At 41.8% G+C, this 22,206-nt stretch overlaps 1 protein-coding gene across 1 annotated transcript in view; it reads left to right on the forward strand.

Moving 5' to 3' along the window:
- LOC308281723 (zeta-sarcoglycan-like) overlaps window positions 1–22,206 on the forward strand; it is a gene marked incomplete at both ends in the record, with an annotated part of 572,868 nt that overhangs the window by 511,202 nt on the left and 39,460 nt on the right. Inside the window, one exon of the mRNA XM_080722001.1 lies at window positions 15,974–16,097. Within this exon, the coding sequence (XP_080578127.1) occupies window positions 15,974–16,097 (124 nt within the window). The remainder of the gene's footprint in view (window positions 1–15,973; window positions 16,098–22,206) is intronic.

The following is a 22,206-nucleotide window of genomic DNA, read 5'->3' on the forward strand; positions in this document are numbered from 1 at the left end:
AGCCTCTCAAAAAGTACCGCCCCCTTCTCGAGGGGGCCCAATTGGAAAAGAGCCCCCTGTGACATAAGCAAGAGGCCAATTTCAAAAGAGTACCGTTCAGACACGCCCATTCAGAAAATCACTGAAATGAAAGGCAAGGCTTAAAGTTAATGAATGTTTTTTTTGGGGGGAGGGGGGGGGGGGAGGGGGGGGGGGGGGGGTGCTGGAAGAGACACTGGGAAGACCAAAATACTAGAACAAAATGAAAAATGTGAAATTCATGGTGGGCCCCTTTAATCTTAATCGAGGCAAAAGTTTTCAGTAATGTGTGATATTGATGTGAAGTCATTACCGCCCGGCCCTATCTCTTCCCGGACATCCCTGTATGCTTGTATTCCACACTGGTGGAAGGGGACTATAGTGGTACTGTAGTGCCAGACAGTGAAGGACAGGCCATGACAAAGTTAACGGCTGTGAGAGCAGAGAGAGAGAGGGATGGAGAGGCTGTGAGTGAGTGTGAGGGGAGCAGAGGGAGTGGAGAGAGAGTGTGTTAGAGGACGGCGTGCGTCTGCATCTGCCCATCAGAGCCGCTCACCCCGAGGCAACGTCACCGTAATTGCCTCGCTTGTCAGACTAGCAGAAAATCGTCACCAGAGGCGTTTCTAACATTGCCTAAAGATGACAGGCGTGGTAGCCCCTGTAGGGGGGGTCCGGGGGGCTGTCGCCCCCTACTCCCCCACCCCACCCTAGAAGAACATGTTCAGAGTTTAATGAAGCACTGGGAGTATGAGGAAAGTAGATAATCATGGCTAGAATTTGTGGAGCGAACTAGAGCACCAAACTCTGACATCACTGGTAAATGGTAAATGGTGCATTTATATAGCGCCTTTATCCAAGACATTTTACAGAGGGTTGTATTGTATTCATTACATTCACCCATTCACACACACACATTCATAAACCGATGGGGTTCAGTGTCGTGGAGGACAGTTCAACAGGACAATAACTTTGGGGGAGCTCAGGATTGAACTGGGATCCTTCCGGTTGCGGACACTCTACCCCTGAGCCACCTATAGATGCCATTAGAGGGCACTATCACCCTGGGTCACAGAGAAACAGCACACACAGGTACACACACTCACACACGCGTGTGTGTGTGCGTGTGTGTGTGTGTGTGTGTGTGTGTGTGTGTGTGTGTGTGTGTGTGTGTGTGTGTGTGTGTGTGTGTGTGTGTGTGTGTGTGTGTGTGTGTGTCTCCCAGCATCTCTCCTTTACAGCTCTCTCCTGTCCAGGTGAAGAGTGTCACCCATAAACATGAGGAGAGAGACTGCCCTTCTGTTCCATTTCACACTCTGTTTCTCTCCTCCCTCACCCCCGCTCAGGGGTGTAAAGTAACTCAGTACATTTACTCAAGCACTGCACTTAAGTACAATTTGGCATTATTACTTTATTTTCCATTTTCAGTCGTTTTACTTCTACTGCACTACAAATATTGTGCTTTTACTGCACTACAATTATTTGGAAGCTTTAGTTACGTTGCAGATTTTGATTATTATTACAAAACATGTAACCACGACACCCCGATACGTATACTTTGGCTATTTGAAAATAGTCGATCTACAAGCTCACAGTGAGTCGCAATGCAACTTGTAGATCAGCTATAATGATTTTCACACATTAAAAAAGGGTGAAATGGGACATTCTGTGTAATTAGTACTATTGCTTTTGGTACTTACATTTACAGTACTAGTAACCAGCGGCGGCTCCAGAGAATTGTGACTGGGGGGGCTATGGGGGAGCTGGCTTTTTTAGAGCAGGGGAGAATTAATTTTGGCAACAAACAATAATGAATAGAACTAATATGACAAACGTGATTCACTCGCACCTAGGTTATGGATAACTGAACAGATCAGATCACTGGCAGTTTCCAGCTCCAAATCTGAGGACTGTAGGTGATCGGATAGGATTTTTGTGAGGCTGAAGATGCTTTCCAGCATAAAAAGTATGATTTTATAGTATTATATATAAACTTTATTACAGGCTCAGGGCCCACATGGTAAAGACAACACATTACAAAGATAAGAAAATAAAATAAAAGAGTACATTCACCAAGCCCACACCGGAGCTACAAGAGGCACTCATACTGTTTCAATGTTCACCGAGCCCCACCGGAGCTAAAGAGGCACTCATGCCAGTGTCCTCTAATGGAGGACGTGTACCTGACAGAGCTTCTGCCGGGGTCTGTCATCTGACCAATTAATCCATTCAATGAGCGATCCAGCCTGCAAATGAACTTGTAAGTCAGGTTCCTCAACAGAGCCATGAAAGTGGGAAGTCCCAACGTAACAAAGAGCTCACTGGCTCTTGTGCTCCTGGGTTTCTTCAACAGTATACGAAGGCAGTCATTGTAGGCTACTTGCAGCTTCCGTAAGCTCTCTCTCTTATACTTCACCCACAGAGGGGCTGTATATAGAGGGGTGCAGTAAGCTCTAAACAGGTTTACTTTAACATCAGTAGTACAATGGTGAAATTTACGAACCAACATGTTTGCTTGTACATAAAGCATTCTCCTCTGTCTTGACATATCCTCATCATCCTCTAGGGTGTCTGTAATAATATGCCCAAGATATTTTGTACTTTTTGACACACACATTGTTTGACCAGACAGGTAAAAGGCAGGCAACTTGATTTCTAAGTCATCCTTTGTTCTACAGATCAAGACCATGCTCTTCTTAGCATTATACTTAATATCAAAGTCAATCCCATAATTAGTGCAGATATTGAGCAGCAGTTGGAACCCACTGCTACTCGGGGAAAGTATAGTTAGATCGTCAGCGTACATAAAATGATTTATAAGGGTTTCTCCGATCATACAACCTGTACTGCACCACATGAGTATTCCCACTCAGGCCTGCTCCAGTTTTTTGCACCCTGATGTGTGGCAGCACACTCTGGTCTTTCTGTTTATTTCTTTATTTCGTTTGCAGATCAATAGTTGTAACTCAGGGTGTAAAAAGTGTTCATTATATTTACGGTGGCAATCGGCACACAGCAGAGAACACCTCTCTCCTCGACTCCATTACTGTCTGAGAAATTCAGCTTGAAAACCACACCACGTCTGTACTGTACCATAGACTGTAAAAAGGTATGGACAGCGTCACGCCATTGGTTTCTACAGACCACACATGAAGCCTATCAGCAATTGTTCTTTCTACATCCGCTCCAGAAATGAACAAATTAAATGAATGCTATTGGCTGGAGGGCAGGACTTCACTCTGTATAATCAGTAGAAAGCCTAGTAGAAACATAGCCTACTTTATCATTAATTTGAAAATGAATGCAACCATAATTTAGTAAACGTATACCATGATGACTTTAAAAAAGACTGACAGTTCAGGTCCGAATGTGAGTCAGATCCTATCCACAAGTTTCCCCGGGAGTTTACTGGAGACTATCAGGACCAAACTTCCGGGTTTAACAGCAGACATACAAGCTCACGTCGCGTCGCAGATGCAACCCGTTGTGAGCTTGTAATTCGGCGGCGGAAGCTCGGTGCAGACGTCTGTGCAATGCACTATGGGGCGTAGGAAACTCGTGGTTAGGTGAGACATGACGTTTGACACCATCTAAATGTCTCAATAGAAGAGCAGGGAGACAAAATACAACCACTCCCAGTCTGTACTGTAAGTTAAAAACTCATTCACCGCGACCACCCGAGCAACCCAAGAAAATCCAATCGCTGTCTTTCACTTCTTGTCTTCCCTTGCCTTTTAACGTGGGCACTAGAGTTTCCATCGTGTCGTGATCGGACACGTGCGGGTAGTTCACAGCTTCAAAACAAACCCGGTGAAAATCCGTCCATCCCGTTCTCTATCTGCAAGCCGTGTTGTATATAACAGAAAGCAAACGGCCCCTATCCACCTGTTTCCGCGAGAATTTACTGTAGCATTATTTGCGGGACACTTCCGGTTAACAGAAGACATACAAGCTCACGTCGCGTCGCAGATGCAACCGTTGTGAGCTTGTAGATCAATCTCGGCTGCGGCGCCGGAAGCTGCCTGCACATTCTGCGCAATAGGTCCGTCCCATAATGGGTCCGTGTTGAAACCGTTCGCGGAGGTTTAGTTCCGGCCAATTTTAGTTCCGCTGAGATCAAACATTATTTTTTTAATTAAGGCTTATTCAATTCTCAGGTTTCTTGGGCCTGGTGGAGAAGGAGTTAAACAGGTTTTTTTTGGGGGCAGAGAATGGATTAAATTGTGTTAACATACTCTACCATATTCGACAAAATTATGTTTTATTCACAATAACAAAGTGACATAATACTGCCACTTCAATTTACTTGGGACACAAATGGAAGACGGGATCATCACGCACACGTTAAAGTGCCACATTGCGCCGGGCGGAAAATATGGCCCTGAGGGATTTTACAGTGTGCACTCATTATTTGGGCGTATAACCTTTTCACCTCTGACCCTGCACAGATGACCTATGCTTCGTCTGTCTTTGTTGTTCCCCTGCTAGATATCGATCGTGACCCTTTCTGTCATGTTTTACCAGAGTGACGACCTTGGAGAGATGCACCGCCTCTCGCTCAGTGGTGTAAAGAAAAATACGTACATTTACTCAAGTACTAATTTTACTTCTACTCCATAACATCTCAAAGGCAAATATTATATTTTTACTTCACTACAATTATGTTGATTCCTGAAATGTTTTTGATGTCAAGACCCCTTTAACCACTTTTCATTTGACATTTGAACATAGCAATGTGTTGCATCGCAAGGTTGTAAATCGGCTATTTTCAAAAGATTGTTTGAAAACATGAAATAGGACATTATGTCTTTAAGTGCATTTTTTTTCCAATACCTTTGTACTTTTACTACTACTACTTAAGTAAAATTTGAATTCTGGATTACTTGTAACAGAGTATTTCTATATTGCAGTATTGCTACTTTTACTCAAGTAAAACATGTGAGTATACTTCTTCCACCACCGCCTCTTGCTCCACATCTCCAGGGGTCAAGTCTCCACCTTCTATCACGGAGCATCATTCAACTTTACAATTCCCAGCTGCTGACGTTTCCTTGAGCTGTTCAGAGCTGGGGTTCTTTCTCTCGCGTAGCTTCTCTCTCATTCGTGCTGCACATTAAAAAGGTCCCCAGTTTTGCAAACACTGTTTTTTTTTTTTTTGTCAATAGGGACGTTTAGACCAGGGGTTCTCGGGACAGTCCTGTAAATATCGTTTTAAATGGTAGCTTATGTATTTATATATCGCCTTTATCCAAGGCGCTTTACAGAGATTGTGCATTACATTCACCCATTCACACACCGATGGCGGAGGAAACCAAGCAAGGCACCAACCTGCTCACCGGGAGCAAATACAGTAGGGGTTCAGAGTCTTGCTCAAGGACTCTTCGACACTAACTCTGGGGGAGCCCGGGATCGAACTGGGAAACCTCCGTGTTCTAAGATGGCAACTCTACCCCCGAGCCACTCCCGCCCCCGCCCCTGATTGACATTGTTACTAATACTTTATAACACCATACATTTATGCCATATTACAGTGCAGAAATAGGCTATTGTATGTCAAGAGGAAAACTTGAGAGAATATCCTACTAATAAACAACCAAATATCTGTCTGTCCGATGTCTGTCTGATATACACGCATGCTTACATCACTGATACTAAACAGTGCCCACATTTGGAGATAACTGACATCACTGATACCGCCGCCAAAGTAACAGCCACATGCTGAAACAGTGCCCACATTTGGAGATGACTGAAATAACACTGATACGTCTGGGTTCTCCAACATTACTTCTGATACTCCTACATTCAATCCCTCATATACTGTGCTCACCCCATAACCCAAACTGCACATAATTCAGGGCACATATGTTTGAACGGGCAAGGACTAGTAAGTAGTAACTTTAAACGTGACGTTTAAGCACTTGAATGCCAGCATCCCTGGGTGGAACGTTTGCCAAAAGTTGCAGATTTCATGTAGATAGAAAAAGTAAAGTGCAACTGAGACATTATGTGAAGTCATTACTTTGCGGAAGGTACTTTGACCAATCAGTGATATGTATAGCTGACCTAAACTATCACTGTGGCACGCACTCCTCATTTGGGTGTGTCAGCAGTTTTCTGCTGATTGTGTGCAAGTTGGTTGTAGGAAGAATGTGTTTTATAACTGCATACTGTTACAACTGCCTGCGTAACCTGGCTACTATATCTCTTACTGTTGTGCATATGAGAATATCAAACTCGTATTGTACGAAGCAACGTAAGATAGGCCTTATCCTGTCGAGTGTGATAGTTCGATGATGCATTTCGTATTACTTAAAAGTTCTAAGCACCTCTTATCAGTTTGTTCTTCCTTTTTTATTGAGAATGAGAACACTTTCCATTCCCACGATATATATATATATTTTTTTTCTTTAGATTATGCAGAGTCAAGAGAACTAACATATACTAACGCAATGCTACAAGAGTCAAATAATGCTGGCTTTGTACAGTATTATTCTGCAACGCTGCAATAAAAGTGATTATACTCTAAGTATATTAAATCACTTGGTTCATTGCAATATGGTTTTCTTTTCACAAGTATTTACTGTAAGATAAAAGGAGAGGAAGGACACATCTCCAACAGGGTCTAAAGGCCTGTCCATAGTATCTCCGAAATGTTCGGTGAGTTGTGTTTTCCGACGTGCAAATTTCCGAACTCTCATTCGGTCTAATGCTTTTCAGTAGTCACAAGGGACATCATTTTATGGTCGAAAAGGACCCTTTTGACCAAAATCTATGGTTTTGGTCAAAGTATGGACAGGCCCTAATACTTGTGCAGGGTTTCTCAAAGTGGTTGACGGGACGCAAGTCTAGTGGTAGCTCAGAACCATAGACTATTAAAAAAAAAGATGGACAAAGCTACGCCCATAACTCTACAGAGCGTAAATGAAGCCTGTTTAGCGAGTGTGTGCATGCCGCCATCTTTCTACATCCTGTCCTGAAAATGGAAATGGTACCCGGATTCTATTGGTTGGGAAAGAGCAGCTGGTGTGGGTCAATACGTGCTATTGGTTGGGAGCTTGTCAATCAAGCTAGCCACGCCCCTCCTACGGCATACACTATTTTATCAAACCTAGGTCTGAGATGCTAAATGTCATCAAATGGTGGTCCTTGAAAACCACTGCCGTAGATGAAAAAAGTAAATTACAGGGATGGCCTGAGACAACAGTCACTGCTTCAGTGCAGATGACAGCCATGATTAGCGACAAACAAACACTACGTCCCTCTCCTTCTTGGAGGAAAGAGTTAACGGACTAAGAACAAATCGGCCACGCAGTAAAAGACGCAGTGTTCTCTCTGGGTTGTTGGGTTGTCACTTTTCATCGGGACCTCTCTTAGTTTTAGCGTCAGCCGTAACGATTCTGCTGCAGTGTGTCAAACAAGCACTGATGTCGTGGAAACATTAGCGTTAGAGGTCTTTGCCTTATTGCTTTCCGTTTGTCCCGATCTGATGAGTTCACTAACGGGGATGCTGACCTTGTTCTTGCGTTCCGGCTGTAGGGATGTTAAGAGCAGCCCGGATCAACACGCTCTGTCCCACAGCTCAATTCAGTGTTCAGCAGCTTGTATTTATACAGCGTGTTTCGACCTGACAGCGCACTTGTCTTTCACTGATGCGTTACAGCATTCACTGCCTTGTAACAGAATTAATAGGCTACTGAGGTACAATAAGATACATTATGTGTGTGTATATATATGGCCACTCTACCCCTGAGCTACTGCCGCCCCGTTGAATGATGGCTCATGCATACTTCAGGGAGGAGTGAGCAGCTATCACGGCGGTGTGGTTTTCTAAGGTCAGAAAACTACAACATTACGCCGTTAACCGCTGTGAAGAGGCTTCACCGCAAACCCCGGCGCATCTCCTCCGCTTTTACTTTCTGACATCACCTGAAATGGTGATAGCTTATCACCTAAAAAAGTCACCTGGAATATGCATGAGCCTTAACCCTCTAAGGCCCACGGTTGTAATATTACAACGTTTGTATTTTATCCAAAAAAAGGTTTAAATCATTTTATTTTAGCTCCCCCTACCACCTAAACACCACCATTGGATTCTATTGTTTAGTATTACAATGCCATTGGCCACAATATTTGCATATAAATACCCCCCACAGGGGCTGACATTCACACCCGCCACACCCGCTGAAATTCCAGAGTTTTGACGAACAACATCTCACTTTTTCATGGAAGCTATACCTCACAAAAACATAAGTAAAATGCCTGTACTATTTTTTTTGGTGATCATTAGAATGTCTAGAACATGTACATATGTTATTATTGTGAAAAATATCCCCCATATGTAAATTAGAGCATGATTTATGATTTTTGATTTATGGCTAAATCTTACAAAAACATTTTTTTGAAAAAAACATTACATTTTCCTCTGATTAAGACTCCTACAACACCATCTGATTTTTTTCAATTTTGTATTTCAAGTATTTCTTAATGCGGGCCTTAGAGGGTTAAGAGTGAATGTTTAATCAGGTGACCATGTCCCCAGCCATCATGGATTATTTGTTCATCAGAGTCTCTTTTCCAGGTGTTTCGTTCAGGTGGACAGGGTTAGGGTTAGTTTTTGGGGATATGTTTACGCATATCTGTGTGCTTAGGATTAGGGTTAAGGTTAGGGTTAGGTATGTTTTTTGTGAATTTAAATGTTTGGGTTTAGGCGACACACCAATGAAAGAGGGAGTCCCGTGACTGGGATGGACTTTTTAATAAGATGATTGGCTTAATTGGCTTTTCACTGACTGGCCCCTGTTCCAGGCCAGGCGTTCACTGATTCAGGTTGTTTGGAATGATCAGTAACTTTGCTCTGCAGATTTATGTATTGTTCTCTTCCTCTCCATATGGGATCAACCAGCCTTCTGTAGACTGGTAGCTGGTGTATGGTAAGGTTATTACTGTTTAAGAAAGAAAGAGGCCGCACAGCTCTTCAGCCATGATGCAAAACTTTAATATGAACCAAAGTTCATGTTGGTCAGCACCTCACCAACTTAGGTGTGCGCTTCTCCCGTTGTGTTTTGCTAAGGTTATTACTGTTGACTAAAACTACACTAAAAACTAAAACTAGGTGTGAGAAAAACAAGAAAATATATTGTTTTAGTTCAATGAAATAACAACTTGACTTTAGAAAAGAAGGAGACATAACTCAAACAGTATTGTGTAATTACAAAACTAACTAGAAGCAGTGCTCTTCTGATCAGAGGTCTCCACCAGGCCAGGCGTCCTGGTGGTGCTATAATAGGCCAATGTAAAAATCGTGGCATGTGTTCTTCGCCAATCTTAGACCTTTCATGGCAGTCAGAATGTGTTTTACATAAGCTGTCCTCCTGGTGGCGCTATAAAAGGCAAATGTGAAAAATGCATGGCAAAGGTTTATCCTTAGCCTCTAGGGAGTGCACATACAAAGTTTTGCACTTATCGGTGGAGTTAAAGGTAATAACACAAATTGCCCTGTTATATATAGAAATTTGTAGTGGCATTTCTTAGGCCTAGTGGGAACGTGCGCACCCAATTTCACCAAGATTGCACGCTGTATTCCTGATTTGAGGCATTTTGTTCAAAACGGAGCAATCCTGCAAACTTTGGAAGCCAATTGTAGCCAATCAGGATGGAATATGGAAAATCGGACAGATCCATGTTGTTCACATGACTGTAGAAGTACTGTCTACCGATTTGTAGGATTTGTGGACAAAAACTCTAAGAGTAGTGTACAAAAATGTGTTTTGCAAACACATTATATAACAAACTGGATGGACGCACGGACGGACGCACGGACGCACGCACGGACACACGCACGGACGGACGGACGGACGGACGGACGGACGGACTGCCGGAGGCGAAAACATACTCTCCCCCATGCCTTCGGCTCGTGGAGACAATAAAAATCAAACAATATAATACAGAAAAATGTCTTTTTAGATTCCGTCCTTTTTCTAAATTGGCTGAATAATAAAACAAACTGGTGCTAACTCTGACGGTTTATCATGGATGGTTAGGCTCAGGGTGCCTACAGCACGTTCCCATGAACCGTGCTCACAGTTCAAGGAAGGTCAATGTCAGCTGTAAGTCTCTGCGCGCGGGGCAGATGGATGGTGATGTAATAATAGGTGACATACAGTGGTAGTAAGCATTCACCATGATCTATGGAGCCTCCGTATAGCAGCCGACGGGTCAGTGGAGGGTTGATGGCAGGTGGTGGACTGTCTATTTACTCCTGGAACCACTTGATCCATTAGCTATTACAGAATAGCAGATGTATTCAAGCTCACAGCGTGGCACCGAGATCTTTGAATATATCTAAAAGCATTTAAAAAAAGCATTTGTAACTTGAATACTGTATTTGCTTCTGGGGGGTGGGAGGGGGGGTTGTCCCTGGAAAAACATATTTTGAGATGGGGGTCCACAGCCAAATACATGTGATGTTGACATTGACAGTAAAAAGTTTGAGATCCACTGATTTAGAAGAAGGATTTAGAAGACATTCATAGTCAAAATATTCTAATTTGCAAGATTTTTTCAAAAATAGCAGATCTACAAGCTTGCAGTGCGGCACTCACAGCCAATAATGTGATGACCAGCAGTGGTTCCCTATGGAGACACAAAGAGCCTCCTCAAATGATTGGCTTAGGACTGCAACAACAAAATATCCATGAATTCAAGTCTCCATAGGGTGAGCAATCGATGGGAAAAAATACATTTTGGGGGTGAACTATCCCTTTAAATGCAGTTTTTTGTTAGTAGCCTATCTGTAAACTTTATAAAAGTATTTATGTGTTTGGATACTTTATGGCTTGTCCACCACTGGTTGATGGTGACCCCCAGCTGCTGTCCTGGTGTTAAATGAATGGTCTCTGTGGTGGTGTGAGAGGTAATGGTCTCTGTGGTGGTGTGAGAGGTAATCAGGGCCGGTTCTAGGGTTCAGGTGGCCCTAAGCAAGATTATTTTAGGTGGCCCCCCACTGACGGACGCGCGCACTTATTAACTGTCTTTGAATCGCCAAAACCAAAGTTATAAATAATAATGTCTTCTTCTATCTAGTAGAACATGTGGTGTCTGTTGTTAGCACTCAAGCATGTATCTACTAACTACACATAGGGTTGCCAACTCCCAGAGATTGCGGGCGGCCAAAAATATTTGGGGTTTTGAGGGGCGGTCAAAACCCCAGAAATGCATAGAAATCTGCATTTTGGCACAGATCAGACAGTTCTACCTATAACACACAATAAAGTTTACAATGGAGGTAAAACATTATTAGATCATTCTCTCTGGTTAAAAGCTATTAAAACAGAAACATGTAGGCCTATGCTCTAATGAAAAACATTTCAAAACCAAGATATAACTATTATAATACATTATCTATTTCTAGACACTGTTTAATTTGTCCAAAAACATGAGTGTAATGTTATAACAAGAAAAAACAACAATTGATTTGAATCAGATTCATACAAAACATCACACACCTTCATCCTGTGTTCTTTTGGTCTCAAATTGCAACTTGTAGGCCTATTCAACTCTACAGTATGTGGCATATTTTCAGTTCTGTCGTCTTGTGTGAGATCTAAATTTTATTGCGCATTAAAATAATAAGTAGCATTTGGATAGGGTAGGAGTGGGCAACTTAGATGATGGAGAGGGCCACTATATTTCACAATCACTCCAGAGGGCCACAATGCATATTGTAAAAAAAATTGATCTACAAGCATTGCGGTGATCCATTATTTTCAAATTGTTTTAAATTGGAATCCTGTATTCTTTTTAGCTATTTTTTTTTTACTGGAATCCTGAAAAGTAACATTATTATTTAATTTCAAATACATTTATATGTTCGTATGTTAACCTTATGAAATGCAAATACATTGACAAAAAAGACTATAGCACTGGTCATTATGCTACTACTATAGACTGAAGTAATTAAAGTGGGTAACAGCTGAAATCAATAATATATCAGTATTCCGATATTAACCTGTGGGTCTTGGCCACATGTCGAGAGGGCCACTTCACACTCACTCCACAATGTATATAGTGAAAAATAGCTGTTCTACAAGCTCAAAACGCGTTGCAGTCTTCTCCCTGTGATGTGGCCCCCTTATGGTTGTGGCCCTAAGCGACCGCTTATGTTGCCTATGCCAGGAACCGGCCCTGGAGGTAATGGTCTCTGAAAGACTGGACCCTCTGCTCTGTGGAGCAGGTGTTGTTGACCGCAGGACGGAGAAGGGTCAGCCATGATGTTTCCTGCCCTCTCCGTCACCAGGACGAAGCTGGGTGCTGTTTTATGGAGTGTGACACCGGTGTGTGTGTGTGTGTGTGTGTGTGTGTGTGTGTGTGTGTGTGTGTGTGTGTGTGTGTGTGTGTGTGTGTGTGTGTGTGTGTGTGTGTGTGTGTGTGTGTGCGTGCGTGCGCGCGTGCGTGCGCGCGTGCGTGCGTGCGTGCGCGCGCAAACGTGTGCGTGCGTGTGTGCGTGTGTGTGATGGACGATGTGCAACAGTGTGTACTATGCACTGCAGAGGTGGAAGAAGTACTCATTGTTAGAGGAGGATGACTTTTATTTATTGATTACTCACACCGTGGAGACTTTCAATAATATTTGTTGGGTATTTGTCGCATTCTTAAGACAACAAATTACAATACATTTACCACCATTGATTCTGCATGTCAGTGGGGGTAAATTTACTATAGCCTAATCCAATTTATGTCTTAGGAAAGTGATAAATACAAAAATATATATTATTGAAATCAAGTCTCCATGGCGTGAGTAATCAATAAATAAAAGTAATTTATATATCCTTTAAATATTGTATTACACTGTAGTACAATATTTAGAGGAGTAGTTCACCCCCAAAATGAGTAACTATAGTATATATTTGCTGTCTCGCAAAAACCTCCATATTTTTTTTTTACTTTCACTGTTTTTTAAATGAATGTGTTATCTAATCATACTACAGCATCACCCAAAAGTATCAAAAGTAGCAGATCTGCAAGCTCGAAATGTGGCGCAAAGTGACACATTTTGAGCTTGGAGGTCTGATTCTTAATACTGTAGATCCTCAGTATCAGTTAGACTTTTCCACGGTTTCAACCTGAACAGAGACGATATACAAATGACTCTTTTAGTAAAAGTTAAATAATAATAACAATCTTTTTAATGGCCTGTAAAAAATGTCACTTGAGTAAAAGTCCACCCACCCAGCAAAAGTATTGGCATCAAAATATACTTACAGTGCCAAAGTAAAAGTAATGAAATCCTCCAAATAGTACGTCCTCCCGGTGGGGGCTCCTCACCGGCTGGTGAGTCAGTAGGATACATACAAGTACAGTACTTGAGTAGCCTACATGTAATTTGTTACTTTCTGGTTCTATGATTCGATTGTGAAATTCAATGGATAACCAGTGATGTGCTGGCACTGCGCAACTGATAACGTGCTGTCAGAAGAACGTATTGATTCTTGTGTCTGACTGCTTTTGCAAGCAAGCATATTGCTGTCAGACGGAAACCTTGTTTGTCCATATTTCTACTCTTCATGTGTTCTTTTGGTTTTCTTTTGTAAATTAATGCCATACTTCATCAGACAAGTCTTGCACATAAATGGTGAAAATAGCCAAACAAGTTCACAATGTGTTACATCGATTTGTGAGTGTTGTTTGCTTGTAGATTGTTTTAGATTTTTCAACTATACAGGACATGTTCTTTCTGATTGATAAAAAAAAAGGACAGATTTGGGACATACAGTACAAGGTTTCCACCTGACATCAACCAGATGTATGGATGTGCATGGCACTCATCTTTGTTGACACCAAGGCTGAACATCAAACCATCAGCATGGTTACTGTATGTGTCAGCATGTCACACATGACATAAACAACAGATGGAACACACCAACCGACACGGTGAAATAGCACTGGTTGACGCAACGCCATTCAGTACATCGGTTACTGAATGGAGATATAATTTTCTCATTATGTTGTACGTATGTACAGTATTGTGTGTATTTTATAAAACGTTAAATGTTTGAAATAAAAAAAATAACCGAACTCTCTCTTTCACTTGTGTGTGCGCACTCTTCTGTGTTGGGAATGGAATGGATCGGTTCAAAGTGGATCGCATGACATCAGACTCTGTTTCATCCACGACGTTATCACCGCTTTCCCATTAAAAAGTTGAACTTTTCCAAGTTATTGGAAGCGCTCCACAGAAGGAGCAGCTCAGCGCTTTTCATAAGGCTTTTGTGTTTGCTTTGAGAGGAGCGCTTCCCTTAAGGTTTAAATGTTAAAAAAGGTGGTGGAAGTTAGAAGGAAAATGCTGGCTGTACAGTTTACTGGAGGTCCATTTATTACTGTTCACTCTTCACACTTAGACTAGCTGAATAGCAACTGGACCTAATCATAATACAGCTCAGCATGTTCCACATACCAGTGGTTCATGTCAAGGTAGCCCAAATTATTTTGGCTGTCGAAACTAAGCCTAGCCTGACACTCGGCCTGAATTTACATTTCGTTTCACGCCATTATTAAGTCTGAAAGCCTTCCATTTACAGTCGTTTCTGGGATGGGTGTTGCCAAAGAGGCAGTCTTCTGCGATTGGTTCACCACCTCACAACAGTAGCAAAGCAGACAACGTGGTTGTTATTGGTGTTATGTGGCTGGCTAACCTGTTGCTACTTGCTAACCAAAGAAACAGGCAGAAAAGGAGCGCTACCGCCGCTACGAACTAGTAACTGAACACTGCAACTGAGCAACTTTCATTGAAATGAATAGCTGGGGGCGAGGGCCATCTGAAAACATTATGTGCCAACCCCATACAAGATTTGCATTATTAAAACATTTTCAAAAATATTTCAGGACTATTATTATTTTTTATATCAGATCATACGACACGTTGTGAGATTGTAGATCGGATATCTTTTGGCAAAGATATTTGGTGCTCCACTGTGTGGTTGTTTTGGAAGTGGAGGGACGTGTAGGCGGCGAATTTGTGCGTGATGGAAAATGAATGTTATATTAAAATATTACAAACACATGCTGAGATTTTGTGCTTTTTAAAAGCTATAATAAGCATGCTAGAAAGATGTCATAAATGTATTTCCTGCAATATTTAACCCGCGGTTTATCCACTATTAATTAATAATTATCATACAGTGTTTGATTGACCCAAATCCACCCAAACTGCGGCTAAAACCACGATATGCACATCTCTAGTATACAGTACGTTTCTTCCAGAGGCGCTTGAATTCTCTAGAACAACAAGTTCACGTCGCTCTGCGTGTACTAGGGGTGTAACGATACATTTTAACAACGATACGATACGCATCACCCATCACGATACATGGTTAACGATACGATACATGGACGATATTGGTTCATTCATGGCGATACGATTCGATTCAATGCTTTAAAATCGATATAGTAACTATTTAGCAAAGCAATGAAATCTGTGTAAAATATGTAAAAAATCCATTATTATGGAAGTAAACTCTGTGATTATCTAGCAAATACACAGACATTATATTTCAACACATATGGACAAACCCACCTTGACATGAACACAGAGATTACACACATTTATCGATAGACCAAGAGTAGCTATATGGAATGGAAAAGTAATTAGACCCCTCTTTTTCATTTTCCCTCTTAAAATTGCCACATACAAGGCACAAATACTTAGTGTCCATGCAATCAATTATTTGCATTGCAAAACGATTCGATACCGATTACCACATTTTAAAACGATACGATACGATACAAAGCCAAAACGGTACGATATTTTGCTTTTGCAAACAATATAGTAGATCATTGCAAATTAAAATCGATTTTTCAATTCAGTTACTATATCGTTACACCCCTAGCGTATACAGTATGTGTGCGTGTGCTCCTGATAGATACTATAGATAACCAACGTTTTTCCTCCCCCTCCCCCCAGGTTGGAGTCCCCCACGCGCTCCCTGACCCTGGAGGCCCCGCGGGGCGTGGAGGTGAACGCCGGGGTGGGAGACTTCAAGGCCTCCTGTCGAAAGGACCTCCTGCTGCACTCTTCAGAAGGAGAGGTGAGGGCTGGGTGCACGTGAGGGTGTGTGTATGTGCGTGTGTGTGTCTCTGTGCGTGCATATGTGCGTGCGTGCGTGTGTGTGTGTGTCTGTGTGTGTGCGTGCGTGCGTGCATGTGTGTCAGACACACTTCCATGGGTGGTGAAAGGGAGATCCTAAAGGGAAGGGGAAAACATTTACATTTGGCTATTTTTGCGTACAACACTTGTTGGCAACTAAGGGCTGATGCATACTTCACTTTTAAAGGGGTCATGACATAAAAATAAAAAAAAAAAAAAAAAAATATATATATATATATATATATATATATATATATATATATATGTATATATATATATAACGAAAAAACTTTGCATGGATGCACCTGGGACGTATCCTCGGTGATGTAGCCCAAGCCCATCGGGGTTTCGGGTCTCGACTTGCGTCCCCATTTTTATTTTTTAATTTTTTTGACTTTTTTCATGTTTCCTGACCTCAATTACACCCCAAAAAAATTAGCATTCAACATTCAGTGGTTTTTCTATAATCTCTAGTTTTTTGAAAAATAAGGCTCAGAAAAGGGAGTTAATTTTCCTCTGGACGTACGCATCATCATCCAGGGGAGGAGGTGGTTGTAGGTGAGGGTGAACGCAACAACTGAACTGGAAAATGGTGCATTGGAACGATACAAACACAGTATATTTCAAAAACTACAGATTACAGAAAAGAAACACTGAATGTTGAATGTCAAAAAAGCCAAAAAAATAGAAAATATTTTTATGTTTTTCATGTCATTAAGGCCAAATTTGTTTCGGTGGGGTTCGGGGAGTTACAACATCTGGGCAGCACCGAACAGCCGAATGAATGACGGTAGGGCCTACCCGCTCTACCGAACATCTGAACGACGGCATAGTGTAATTTAGACAGAACTGAACTGAAATAAATTCGGCTCTAAAAATGGAGTATGTATCGGCCCTAAGACTTACAACTGAGCCTGTGAGTGTTTGGCTATAGTGTAATACTGTATCCACCTGTTTCCGTGAGAATTTACTGTAGAATTATTTGTGGGACACTTCCGGAGAACAGCAAACATACAAGCTCATGTCGCGTCGCAGATGCAGCCGCTTGTAGATCACTCTTGGCTGCGGCGCTGGAACTTCCGCACTCATTCTGCGCAATGCATGATGGGATGTTGGAAAGTTGTGGATAGTTCTGGCCAAACAGTTTGATGGGTTGAAATAGCCTTTCCAGTCAAGCACAAATCAAGATAAAGCACATGGAATATGACGCTGATAAATATCACTCTGCTATTGATACAAACAGGAGAAATGTAACACATGATGCACAGATGCTAATCTGCTTAGTCTGCTAATCTGCAGCAGTGTGTTGCTTTGCTATCGCTATTGCAATCTTCAGCGTGTAAGGAAATAGTGGTAAAGACACCCGATTGTGGAATATTACTTACTGTATTGGTCGAATATTGCTGCTATGTGCATGTGTGCGTGTGTGTGTGCGTGTGTCAGCGGAGCATGTGACAAAAATAGCAGCAAGTTTAAAAGAGACAACAAACGTTTTAGTCGTGTGTGTGTGTGTGTGTGTGTGTGTGTGTGTGTGTGTGTGTGTGTGTGTGTGTGTGTGTGTGTGTGTGTGTGGACACTGCTCCACAGTGTTTGGCGCGCTTCATTAAAGTATCTTATTAGGCTAACGAGCGTCATCAATCCAGGTGACCTTGTCCTCCACTCCTCTCCTCTCCTCTCCTCTCCTCTCCTCTCCTCTCTTCTTCTGTTTGGTAGAAGTGACTTCATTAAAGCTGGTTTGATGAGGTTGCCTGGCACATAGCGTGTGTGTGTGTGTGTGTGTGTGTGTGTGCGCGCGTGCCTACGTGAGTGTGTACGTGCATGCGTGTGTCATTGTTAGTTTGCCATCTCACTGTCAAGCTTTTTTTCATAAGGTCTTCCACGTAACTTGAGCACCGAAGCAGGCTTTGTCATTATCTGTGTGTGTGTGTGTGTGTGTGTGTGTGTGTGTGTGTGTGTGTGTGTGTGTGTGTGTGTGTGTCTGTGTGTGTGTGTGTGTGTGTGTGTGTGTGTGTGTGTGTGTGTGTGTGTGTGTGTGTGTGTGTGTGTGCTGCCATGTTGTGGGATCACTGGAGCATAGTGTGTCATTAACTCGGTAATTAACAGAAGAATGGGCTTCTCTCGCAGCAACAGTCACTCTCATTGTCAGTGGTGCACACGCAAATGTGCACACACACACACACACACACACACACACACACACACACACACACACACACACACACACACACACACACACACACACACACACACACACACAGTACCAGATAATAGAGTTCTGTGAAAACAACAAGAAAGTTTGACATTAGGTTCTCCTTTGTAATTTTCTCGCCAACCTCTCCCCAAGAAACGTATTATGATTGTGATATAGACCTAGAAGGAAACATAAGCTGCCAAACAGCCATAAAAGGCATGCACATCCTGAGCCATGTAGGCTGGGTGCTGGACTAAAGTTAATCAACAATAAAAGAAAGAAAAGGTCTGCACACCAAATCTGCTCAATAAAAGAAAGAAAAAGTCCGCACACCAAATTTGCTGTTCCCAATATATATAATAACCTCAGGTCTGAAGAAGAGCCATTAGGCTCGAAACGTCACCTAAGTAAAAACCATATATTGGGAACAGCAAATTTGGTGTGCGGACTTTTTCTTTCTTTTATTGTGATATAGACCTAATCAATGTAAAAATGAAAACAATTGGATTGCTTACCTCTTTAAGCTGTAAGCCTATACGGACGCAATTATCCATGTGTTTCCATTACGCCTTGCATCGCAAGGCGTTGTGTCTGCTATTTTCACTACTTTTGTGCAACACTTTTGTGTGATCAAGTAGAGCTTTGATTTGCCAAAATACCTACAGTACACATCTGAAACTTGGAGATACAAGCTGGTTTCTGCCCGACAATGATGATATCCTTTTATGGCTGCCGTCACATCACCAGTGGTGTAAAGTAACTAAGTACATTTACTTAACTACTGTACTTAAGTACAATTTGTGAGGTATTTGTACTTTATACTTTACTTTATTTCCCATTTCCCATTACTTTTACTTCTACTCCAATACATCTCGGATCCAAATATTGTACTTTTACTCCACTACAATTAATTGAGTTACTAGTTACTTTGCAAATGATTATATTATAAAACATACATTAATCCACTTCAGCCCTATTTTATACCTGGGCTATTTGAAAATAGCCGATTTTGTACTTTAACCTTTTTTACTTTAAGTACTTTATGATGCTAATGCTTTCATACTTTTATTCAAGTACATTTTGAATTCCGGACTTTTACTTGTAACAGAATACATTTACATTGCAATATTGATACTTTTACTTAAGTAAAGAATGTGAGTACTTTTTCCATCACTGCACATTACAAGACTACAGATTACATCAATGCCTTACAGCACGGGTCTCAAACTCGATTTACCATGGGGCCGCTGGAGGCAGAGTCTGGCTGAGGCTGGGCCGCAAAAGTAGTGAAGTGAAAAGTAGTGAAAACAGCAGATCTACAAGCACACAATGCCTCGCACCGCGAGGCATTGTGTGCTTGTAGATCGGCTGTTTTCACTAGTTTAAATCATTTTTAAAATGATAAATACAAAACAAACGGTTTTAGACATACAAGGTTTCCACCCGACAACGACGAAATATAACTCATGTAATTGGCCCACTGGCTTGTCACTTGTCATGATCTGAAATGGCAAATCTTTGAGTAGCAGCAGCACTATAGAGAGAGATCTCTCTCTATAGCGCGCAATGAGGGCCTCTCCAACTCTTTTTCCCGGGCTGAATCAGGGGCCCAGCATGTCCCTGGGCCGCACTAACATTAAACTTTCATATTAAGGTGGGGGCCACAAAATATCGTCTCGCGGGCCGCAAATGGCCCCCGGGCCGCCAGTTTGAGACCCCTGCCTTACAGTATATATGGAGCAATTATATAGTCCATTGGTTCTAGTGGAGGGCTGGTCGTGACCCTTGTAGATCGGCTGTTTCCGGCTCTCTAAGAATGATAAAATAACCGGGCATTTAGAACAGGACCCTGCTTACCAGGGACGTGCTGGCCATTGGGAAAAGCGGGACAACTCCCGAAGGGCCGGTTCGTTAGGAAAAAAATTAAAATAAAATGTTGGCCTTTGTTCCATTTTGGGGGCTGGGCGGCCAACAAAGTAAATCGTCACTGTCAGACAGAAACCTCGTATCTCCAAGTTTCAAATTTGTAATTTTTTTCGCAAAGCAAAGCAAAGCCCTATAGACCCTACATCATACAAGGAGGCTGTCGCACAAAAGTAGTGAAAACAGCAGATCTACAAGCACACAACGCCTCGCGGTGCGAGGCGTTGTGTGCTTGTAGATCGGCTATTTTCACTAGTTTAAATCATTTTTAAAATGATAAATACAAAACAAACGGTTTTGGACATACAAGGTTTCCACCCGACAACGACGAAATATAACTCATGTAATTGGCCCACTGGCTTGTCACTTTGTCACAAATCTTTGAGTAGCAGCAGCGCTATAGAGAGAGATCTCTTTCTATCTCTCGCAATGAGGGCCTCTTCAACTCTTTTTTTCCCGGGCTGAATCAGGGGCCCAGCACGTCCCTGCTGCTTACAGTGCAGGAGTGCACGGCGCGAGGCGCACACTCCACCTCCCATATAAGCAGCAATAACACTTTGAGTGGAACTTGAAACAGCACTGGCTCATTATTCTCAGCATTCCCCCCGAGGTAGTTATACGCACCCAACAGGATGAGAGCCATAAAATAAAATAAAAACTGTGTAGTCGGTATAGCATTATACAACATTGACATAATTCCTGGACTGGAAAAGTGGCACTGCGTGCTGATGAAGCCGCTCGAGTGGCGATAAACATCCGCGGCGACGAGGTGTCCACGCGTTAAGCCATTCAGGCCTAGAATTATTGAATGCTTTAACTATTGAAAAATAGCAGATATACAAGTTCACAACGCGGCACCGAGTGCCGCGCTGTGAGCTTGTATATCTGTCTTTGAATATATCAATATATCTTTTTAAAAGCGAACATTTGTAACTCAAATATTTGCTTCTTTGTGGTCCCTGGAACAACATATTTTGAGATCGGGGTTCCGCAGCCAAATACATGCATGTCATTTTGGGGGTTCTTGACACGAAAAAATCTGAGAACCACTGATTTAGGAGAGGGATTTAGAAGACATAATAGAATGGGGTCAAACATATATATATATATATCAGACCTCAAAGATTCAAAGCTGTGCTGTGAGCTTGTATATCTGCTATTTGAAAAAGAAAACAGAAAAAAAAAAAAAACATTGAATAATGGTAAAAGTGGTTCAAATGTAAAGTGACCCAGATTTGCGTTCAGGTCTAAACACGTTAATGAGGGTGTTGTTGCTGCATGGCTCTGAAGAGGGCTTTTGTAAGGTAGATCAGGGGTCTTCAAAACGTGTTTTCCAGGTCAAGGACACCTCAGAATCAGATGAGAGAGAGAAAGAGAGAAGAAGCAGTGGTGTAACAATGTGTTGCAGATGACATTGTTTCATAGATAGATGGCTTTGTTGATTTGTTTGACAGCACTTGTTTGTTTGTTTACCTGTTATCTTCTCTGTTCATTTGGATTCACGTTAATATGATATACTGTAGCAAAGCATAAATGCAAACATTTACCATATATATATATATATATATATATATATATATATATATATATATATATTAGGACAAAGAGGAGAGACTCCTGCACATCCAAACAAAAGGCCCATATGAGGTGCAAGTCGTAGTCAGCATGCATAAACTATAGAAAAAGTTGAAAACCTTCCATAAGAAGGGACTGCATCACTCCAGGGAACTGCGATGGACAACTGCTTAATTAATGATTTTTATTAGCATATATATATTAGGGTGGATCTTAAATTACCTTTTTTAGATTTTCTTGAGTCTCACCCCCCAATTATGTTCCAATGTACAAAAAAATGCTTTGGTTAAAATTTGGTTGAATTTCAAGCATATTTAGAGGTAGCTCAATCAAGTCAAAGATTGTACATTTTATTGGTCAA

Source organism: Nannobrachium achirus (genome assembly GCF_963921795.1).
Source record: "Nannobrachium achirus genome assembly, chromosome: 3".
Taxonomy (NCBI): domain Eukaryota; kingdom Metazoa; phylum Chordata; class Actinopteri; order Myctophiformes; family Myctophidae; genus Nannobrachium; species Nannobrachium achirus.